The 9,238-nt window shown below is 53.9% G+C and overlaps 1 protein-coding gene across 2 annotated transcripts; it reads left to right on the top strand.

Annotated features, from left to right (window-relative positions):
* Positions 1-403: 403 nt before the first annotated feature.
* Positions 404-5,505, top strand: ANAPC16 (anaphase promoting complex subunit 16). Of its 2 annotated transcripts, XM_009821991.2 has the most exons (3): positions 404-561; positions 2,748-2,822; positions 4,669-5,505. In XM_009821991.2, the coding sequence occupies exons 1-3, from the start codon at positions 420-422 to the stop codon at positions 4,782-4,784; spliced, it is 333 nt and encodes a 110-aa protein (XP_009820293.1). In that variant the 5' UTR covers positions 404-419; the 3' UTR covers positions 4,785-5,505. The 2 variants fall into 2 exon arrangements, with proteins under 2 accessions (XP_009820293.1, XP_009820294.1); XM_009821992.2 differs by lacking the exon at positions 2,748-2,822 and having other exon boundaries at positions 407-561.
* Positions 5,506-9,238: the final 3,733 nt, after the last annotated feature.

The following is a 9,238-nucleotide window of genomic DNA, read 5'->3' as shown; positions in this document are numbered from 1 at the left end:
GAAAAGCGCCAGGCAGCTGAAGGCTAATGAATTCAGGCCAGCGACCTGTGCCAGGTTATTTTTATGCACGCTGAATTCCCAGGCCCCCTTGTCCGAGGGGTCAGAGTGTGGGTCACCTTCAGTTTCTGGGTGCCACCGCGTGGTGCGACAGCTAACTGCACCCGTCCCCGCAGCGGGTGCGGGCAGCCTCTCCCACGCATGCAGGGCAGTCTCGAACCACCAATGCTTCAAGGCTGCGGAGGCACGGAGCGGGGGCGGCAGCCCAAAGCCGTGCTCGCTGGCTCTTCCTGGACCTCACTGCCTTTGTCTGCCGTCAGATACGTGCGCGGTTGCTGGCTTTGTGCCCTGGGAAACTCCGAGACGCCCTTCCTAACTCCGCTTTGCTCCCTTTTTGTTCGTTCAGGCTGGGACGGGGTGAAATGGCAGCCTCTTCCTCATCCTCTTCAGCCGGCGGAGTCAGCGGCAGCTCTGTAACGGGATCGGGGTTCAGCGTTTCGGACCTGGCGCCGCCCCGAAAAGCCCTCTTCACCTACCCCAAAGGAGCCGGGGAGATGCTGGAAGGTGATTGCTCCTACCCTTCTTCTTCCCCGCTCCTCCTGGTGTGCGGGCAGCCTTTCAAGGGAGTTGCAGAGCTTGGCACCCCGCTGCCTTTTTGGGCTTTAGCTGGCAAGAGCTGGAGGGAGGAAGGAAGCACCAGGGTTCGGGTAGATCCCGAGCAGCCCTGCCTCTCCCACCAGTTGTTCATGAGGAAGTGATTTTTCTGGCAGTCACCTGTTTTTTAGCTCCATGACAACACTTTAGACAAGGAAGTGATCTACCTGAAAGGGAACATGACAGTGTTAATTGCTCATTGTTAGCTAATCCTTTGATGTCGGGCAGGAATTACTGTAAAGATAGCTGAGGCAGGAGTATTTTTCTTGGCAAAATGCGTTGTGGGGTTGGATTTGACGGGGCTAGTACAGGAGGCAGCTTGTATCCCTGCTGCCCAGGAAACGTAAGGCTTGCTTTTGCCCTTGACCCAAGTTAAAGCCTTGCTGCAGAGGTCTGCGAGAGGATAAATGGGAATAGACCTCTCTTTTAATTCTTCAAGGCTGATCACGTTCCCTTTTTGGGCTCACTCTTGTCAGGGTGTTTTTCCAGGACCGCCCTGCGACGGTTGGGGCTCTGATGCAGTGCGGCGTCTTGGTTTGGGTGCCCGAGCCTTGCCACCCGCTTCCTTGGGGTTGCCTGAAGGAGGGCCCAGGCACGTCACAGCTGCGTGTCCCTGCCCCTGCTCTGGGTGAGGGAGGAAGGGCAGGTCCTCCAGATGACAGGGTTAACCCAAGGTCTGTCTGTCTGCTCCTCTTGAACGTCGCCTGTCACCATGCCGCACACTTGACTGCGTGAGCCTGAAGTTCATTGGGGTGGCCCTGCAGCTCAGAAGTGATTGCATTCCGGTGGAGACGAACACGGCGGCGCAGGGCAGCTGGGAACTGATCGCTACCTTGTTTAAGGACTGTTTTTATTACACATTAGAGCCCATATGCCAGTCTATTGAAGTAATTATGACTAAAGGCTTGCTCATACAACGTAACGAGCCCTCAAAACAAATTAAAATAATGAAGCACTTCGTGTTACCAAATAGACAGACAGCTGTTCCTCCCGAGAGCCACTCGGCAGGACGGCCGGGCTGGGGAGTCGGGGGAGAGGGAAGGGTATGTTTGGAAGTAGCACGGGGCAGCACCAACACAGCATTTCAACAGCTTGCGAGAGGATGCTCTGAGCCCGGTGAAATCCCAACTCTTCCCTCTTACCTGGGGTTCAGCTTCAGGTTAGATTTTCCAGGGCCCAGGGGTCTGTTTCTACCCTTAGTCTTTAAAATTGCTTCTCTTCCTTGTTTTTACGGCATGGAGCTTTTACTTGATTTCGCTTTGGGCTGACCTGTTTACCAGTAACAGGGCAGTTCGTCTGCTCTGGGTGGCAGCAACAACTAAACACTGTCCCTGTCGCAGGAAGCTTTAGGTTAGCTTTTTGATTTCTGAGATAAAAGGTGATACACCCATTCTTTCGTCAGGCAGGTGCTAGTGGGTTAGCTGCATACCAGCTTCCCCTTGAAAAATCCCCACTAACTGACTGATTTTTATTGTTACTTTAACTATCTCACTTTTTTTTAAATAAACCCTTAGGTTTATTGGGGTTTTTTTAGACGGAAGTATATAAACTATATCAGTACTTGGCATACAATTAGCTGTGTATTCCAGATTGCTTTATTTCTGAGACAGTTGTGTGATCAATTACTGATTTAGATGGCAAGATACACATTATTTGAAATCCTTTATGCAGGGTGATGGTCTTAAGCCTGTGGGAAATCATAAAGCATTACACTGACACAAGCGTCTGAGCCTCGAGGGAATTGGAGACTGCCATAATAATAGTTGGCTGCTCCTTAGCTTACCTTCTATTTAAAATGGACTAAAATTGCTTGACAGAGGGGATGTAACAGAATATCAGCTGGGGTGTCTCCGAGGTAGCGCAGCCGTTCCCCGGCGGCACCGGGAGCCAGCCAAAGCTCTGCGCAGGATTTGAGTCCGAGGCCGTATGGGCCAGAAACCAGAGCGCTGCATGCTCGGCGCAGGGGAAAGTGTCGGCAGGAGGCAAGCAAGGAAACCCACACCTCGAGCATAAAAATAGGTGGTCAGCGGCACTCAGTTAGGGCTGCTCAGTCTTAAAACTCTCAGATTAAACCACCTCCTTTTTTCTGTTTACAGATGGCTCCGAAAGATTCCTCTGTGAATCTGTCTTCAGCTATCAGGTTGCATCTACATTAAAGCAAGTGAAACACGGTAAGCACCGAAGCGCCGTCTATTTTAACTGCATGTCGATCGGGGAAGATGGCAGGGGAGCGCGGAGAAAAGGCTGACATATTCTCGGGTGCCAACCACAAAAAAGCAGAATGGCCTTTTAAGTTGGCGAATTAACGCTAAGTCAGACCATCATCGAGTCCTTTTGCAAGCCCTATGCAAAGTGACGGGAACCCACACAGCCTGGGCGGGAACAGGCTGTGCCTTTCGAAGCTTGTTTTTCCATCGCTGTGTGCCGCGCTGCCTTCACGAGAGGTGAGGCCAGAAGAGGAGGTTATGGGCAGGAAACGCCCACGCTCTGATCTTGGCCCAGCGCTGACTGTCTCTCCGGCCTCGGGCAAAGAGACACTTGATTCCACCTTTGTTTCTCTGCTGAGCCCTTGTGACACCTGCAGGGTCAAGCAAGGTTTCCGAAGGTGCTCGGGAGACGGACACGCAGGTGCCTGGTGTGGCGTGACGGGGCTGACTCCGCTCCCTACCTCCCCAAGAAAGAGCCTTACGTCTCATTTGAACTTCTGCTTCCCTCCCGGGGCCTTCGCCTGCCACCCAGGTGCCTGTAACTGAACGATGGGCTTGACTGCACGGCAGCTTTCGTTCTCGAGACATTGGGCAGAGCTCAGCACCAGATCGCATCTGCTGCTTGAGGGTCACATCCTTTCCGGTCCCCGCCTCTTGTCAGCTAGAATGGGTACTTCCACGTGTTGTCTCAGACGGGAGAGGTTTTCCTGTTCTCCGTCGGCAAGGGTTGTCAGGAGGAGGTCTGGGGGCGTGCAGCAGCTTGCGAGGCCGTGATCCTATATTTCTGAACTGAAAAGCAAAGCCGAACTTCAGAGCCATTGTTTCCACAGCTCCGGCACCACTGCGGCTGTAGCTACCGGGGGCTGCTGCACAGACTGGCACCCTGATAAGCACCAGCCTTTGAAACTGGTTTGTGGAGCGCCAGTCGCCTCCCTGTAAGAAAGGGGAAAGGCTTAAAAAAAGATCGAGGTCATCATTTTTTGGCTTGTTTGTTTGACAGTTCCCAAAAGCACTCGCTTGCAGGAGGTGGAGTGAGAACAGTCCCTCTTAAAAGCACCCGCTGCTGCAGTCAGCATAAATCGTGCACATTTTATGTGACGCCTCTTGCTAGTAAGTCGGCTTGTACTGGGCCGTTTTTCCAGAGGCCGCTGCGCTGTTAAACTTCCAGCAGAGCCGAGAGAAGAAGGGCTATTCTCATCTCCGTACCACTGCAGCTAATTTAATTGAAAATGGAGCCTGCGTGCCCAACGCACAACCAGTTTTAAATAAAGCTGAGAGGAACAAATTGTCTTGTGGATCCCCAGGGAGGCAGCCCGTCTCTCCGTGGGGACCTTTGTGTCATGAGCATGCTCTGGTTGCAGAGCCTTTCTGCTGCAGTCATCCAGGTCCTCCTCAAAGGACCTTCATTAAAATGAGGAGTTCCTCGTGCTGCACCCAGCTCTACCGTGGGCTGACCAAGCTCTCTCTGAACTTCTCTGTTCTTTTGCACTATAAATATTTATGCTCAAGAAATGAGCTTCATCCTGTTTTCACCCTCATACAGTAATCGGCCTTGTGTTTCCCTGTTAGGACTTGAATTTACACGGCACGGGCAGGGATGGGTAAATACACATTCAGCACCGGACGAGGCAGAAAAGCCTGTCCCTGCTTTCTCCTGTGATCTGGCGAAGTCTAGCCGTTTGCGCAGGGCGTCGTGTAGAGTGGGTTTTATTCTACTCTGTTCCCCACTGACAGCTGGGAATTTACATTTAATTGAGAGGTTTAATTGCGCTGTCGTTGCAAACCACAGTTACCTTTGAACTTCTCGCAGATCAACAAGTCGCACGGATGGAAAAACTAGCCGGTCTGGTGGAAGAGCTGGAGGCAGATGAGTGGAAGTACAAGCCAATAGAGCAGCTCCTGGGATTCACTCCCTCCTCGGGCTGAGCGTGTCTGGATCGCTGCTGTCAGGGAGCAGAAGAAAAACATTCTCTGGCCTGGCTTCAAAACACACCCCCATTTATCAGGATGCTGACAGCTGAATCGGCAGGACTGGCCTTTTTTTTTGTTTAAGTTGCGAGTGGGGATCCCCCATAAAGCTGCCAGTAAATGGAAAGGACGGGATTCTTTTAAGTCATCTGCAGCGTTATAGGCTGGCAGGGCTCAGTTTCTGTAACTTAGAAGGTAGGATCAGTTTTACAGAACGCGGAGAATCACCTTACTGTTTACAGAAGAGGGGAGACTTGCAGCGTAGTGGCGGGGAAAGCAACCCAGTAACTCAGTCTGGCCTTTCCCCAGCGCGTGGCCGAAGGACTGGGAGATCCGCGGGTCGGGAAGCCTGCATCTTTGCCTCTGTAGAGCAGAGGTGCGACATCCTGCCAAAAACGCTCTTCAGCCCTGGCCGTTGTTTTGGGGGATGAACAGGGCGAGAACTGTCCCGGGTCGGTTGAGAGGGGCAAGCAGCGATGCTTCCTCCAGAGGTACCTCGTGTATTGCTGAAGCTGTTTTCTCTCCGTTGCTGTTTCTCTTGTGCCTGCACAGCGAGTGCTGGTAGGACACGGCTCTCTAATGCAGAAGCTGTATCTTTAATACCCTGAAACTCTTTGTCCTTTTTATTATGTATTAGATTGCTCTGTGATAATAAAATACTTCTGTCTTTGAAACCGTTTATCTTCTCAAAGCTTGCTGCGGTGGGGTCTGATGAAAGAAAGGATCAGGTGTTCAGTGGGTAACAGGAGGTTTAATGAAGCTCAGAGGCAGCTTGGCTGTTACGGTGGACAACTTAAGGTCAATTTTAAAAAACCCTCAGAGAGGGTTTACACTCAAAAGTGGATTGATTTTCTTCCAGCAGAAAACCCGTATTTAAATCCATCCATTTTAATCATCTTGCTTTTTGTTTGTACTTCACTTCTGTTCTTGAGGGGAACTGGATTTCCATTTTCTGGTGTAACCATTTCAACATGTTAATTTTCCATTGATTCGAGCCTTAACACCACGTTTTTGCTAGCCAGCAGGGGGGTAGGCTCAGCACTGTATTTAAGCAATTGTACGCCTTATTGCTCCAGATGCCTAATTCTTCCATTTTCAACATCTTAATTTATGAGATGATTTTATTTTTACTCACTATTTCAGTCCAGCCACATCTGCACTGAAACAGATTAACTGGAATCCATCCCCATCTCAGTTATATCACCAGCAATTTGTGTTAGCTAAAACTAAGGGGGGAAAGCATGCAAGTACGCTCTGCGTTTGTTTCCGTTCATAAATTAGTTCTGGTATCAGAGTCAGCTTTTCGTGATCCAGAGCCACGCGCCGCCCAAAAGCCAGCTCCGATCTGCAGACGAAGCCCCAGTTCCAGCTCCGCACCCGCGGAAATTTACCGTACAGTTTCTGAAACCGTGTACGAGCGTTCTCACGTAAAGGCTGCAACTCAGCTGAGACATGTCCCACCCCGCCTCCCCCGTGCACGGCCCGGAAAACCTCCTCCCCGGTGCTGGAGGGCTGCCAGCCCCTGCTCTGCGGGGCTTTAAATGTGATGGCATTCGGTATAAAAACTCCATCCCAGATGGGGCTATTTTGAAAAGAAGGGAGCGTTTCTATCATCAACTTGTTTGTTTGTTTTCTATCATCCATTTTTAATCCTGCTTACTCCGGCCACCTAAACTTACTTTGGCCAAATTTGCCAAAAATACCCCCCATATCAAGACAACATTGTGGGGTTTGGGAACGGAGCCGTGCGCCTTCCACTGCTGACCGCAGAGCAGCGCCCTGAACCCCTCTCGCTCACTCCGAGTCCCACCCGCTCGCCTGCCCTACGTGCTGCAACCACCGTAATCAGATGCAGAAAGCGCCTTTCCTTTTTACTGCTCGACGGGAAACTTTTCCACTCCGCCAGCCCTCCGGGGACGCCGGGGGATCGGCGCCTGCGGCTCTGCCGACGGGATGCGGTGCCCAAGCATTGCCCAGATCTCCCCACGTGCCAAAGGGTCCGAAACACGAAACACGGCGGGGCTGAGATTTCCCCAGGGCAGCGCCCCCCCCTCGCCCTCCTCCCGTTCCTTGTTTTCCAGCCATTTGTCGGCGGCGTGCCGGGCTTGCGGCTGGATGGAGCGGGAGCAGGGAAGGGCCCCGGCTCCGTGCCGTACATGGCTTGTTTGTATGTACGCCCAGCACCAAAATAGACACATGTGCGAGAGCCATTGAGAGGAAGTGAAAAGTTCACCATGTACAGTACTACAAATGCAAAAACATGTTGTTGGCCGTTCCCTCCTCCTGCTCAGTAAACACTTTATGTAAGGCGGCGAGAACCAGAGGGATTGCTGCACGGTAAAATAAAAAAAAACCAAAACAAAACCCTGCGCTCCCCCCCCTCCAAACGCAGGTTTTCCCTGGCAGCTGGAAACTCCCCAGCTGCCCTATTTCTGCTTTGCAGATCTGTGGGGCAGAGCCAGCGCTAACTACTCCTCGGGGGCTTGAAACACCGTTCCCCCCTCACCTCAGGGGTCTCTGCAGCATCACCGGGGGCTTGGCGAGCAGCTCGGGGGCTATTGGGAGGCTGCAGCTGCGAGCGGAGCGGCAGGGGGAAGGGAGCCCATCAGCTGCGAGCAAAAGTTGATGCAGGGAGGGGAGGGGAGGGAAAATAAATAAAAAAAAAGCTGAACAAAGAGCCCCGTTCAGGGCTGCTGGTTGGTTTTCCTGTGGGTGCTCGCAGCAGAACGTTATGTACCAGCGCGCAGGCCCCGCTCGCGCCTCCCCTCCTCGCGCTGCTGGCCACGGCCCCAGCGCCGGGGACGGCGCCAAGGCACGCGCTCGCCTTGCCGCCCAGCCAAGACACCCGGCCGGGAGGGCCTCTCCCCCCACCGAGGATGCAGGAGTGTGGGGCGGCACCCTGGCAGTCCCCCCCCCAAATCACCGGCTCACGGCTTTTGCCTGGGACCGGGCAAAAGCATCCAAGGGGAGATGAATTTCAGAGCCCCCACCCTGCAAACGGCACGGTGCCGATCCGGCACTTGGCATCTCAGCTGCCAAAACCCATTCACTGTCCTCCTCAGGCGCACGTTCCTTGGTTGTCTGCCCGAGTCCCGCATGTCGCGGGCAGGCAGCCTGCCTGCAGCTGCTTGGCCCCGGGGGCGAGAGACGGGCCCGCAAAGTTTGGCTGCAGTGGAGACCTGCCCGGCCGGCAGCACGCTGGGACCTGCCGCGGCGTCCCACCCAGTCCGCAGCCTTCAGCTCATCTGTTAGAGCTGGCCACGGGCTTGGCGCGGTGGCGGAGGATGCGTGGGGGTCACCCTTTGTGTCCCTGTCACTCCCTGCCACTACCAGGGACCCGGTGACCAAGGTTGGGACCAGAGAAGGTGCAAAGGACACCCACCCTGCAAGCACTTAGGGGACACCCCAAAAACCGCAGCCTCCCCCCCCAGCTCAGCCACTTACATTCCCCAGGTGAATGCTTGGACACAAGAGGATCACACCAGCCTCGGTGCCGACCCCGGCCGGCGATCGCGTGCCGAAATAATGTGTAAATCTACCTAAAAGCGGTTCTTTGGGCCACGGAGCTGCTGGGAACCAACGTGAAGTCGGGGACTACACCCTGGGCAGTGGCAGCCTCCCCATGGGGCAGGAATTTGCCCCCCAGCATACGTGGGGCACGGTGTGTGCGCCGAGGCACTCACTGAGTCCCGCTGTACATCTCCTCCCTTCCTCCTCCTCCTCCTCCCCCCTGCAGCCCTGCAAAACCGCTGAGCTCAGCACATCCCGGGCAGGGGCCCAGCCAGGACCCTCCCCAACGCCAGCCGCCCCCACCGGCTCCCGCTTAACCCTTTGCAAAACCAGCCAGGCTGGAAATCGGAGCGACGGAGCAAATCTCATCGAGGGGGCAGGTCCCACAAGGCGCAACCGGCTGGGAACAGGCTGTCCAGAAAGTTTCATCCATCATCTTAAAGCCCCGCTCTGCTCTCCTCAGAAAGGAGGGCAGGTCGGGGGGAAAGACACGCTGCTCGGCCACAAAAATCACGCTGGGTTTACGCCAGCAGCAGTACCCGGGGAGAGGAAACGCAGGGATTACTAATACCGTCGTTAAAACTTTGCTTTCCAGCCCCAAACCATTTCTAGAGGCCCTGCTGCTGAAGAGCAGCCCAGGTCACAGTCTTTTGGGAAGGAAAATGAGCTGCAAGCCCCGCAACGCCTCCCCTCCCAGCAGAAGCGCGAGCGTGCAGCATCACGTTAGGATTATTTCATTTCAGAGATCGAAAATTACATTCCCCTTTAAAACTTGCCGCCACACCGGAGGCTGCTAGCTCCCCTGCCTACCAGGCGATGTTATGGCAAAGAAAGAAAAATATTTATGCTCAGCTTTAGAATTCAAGCTTATTTTTAGCAAGGCGCCTTCCCTGTGGTCCTTT

The sequence above is a fragment of the Gavia stellata genome, chromosome 9 (assembly GCF_030936135.1).
Source record: "Gavia stellata isolate bGavSte3 chromosome 9, bGavSte3.hap2, whole genome shotgun sequence".
Classification (NCBI taxonomy): domain Eukaryota; kingdom Metazoa; phylum Chordata; class Aves; order Gaviiformes; family Gaviidae; genus Gavia; species Gavia stellata.
The sequence above is the reverse complement of the archived record's forward strand: the minus strand, read 5'-3'. Positions and strand labels throughout refer to the sequence as shown.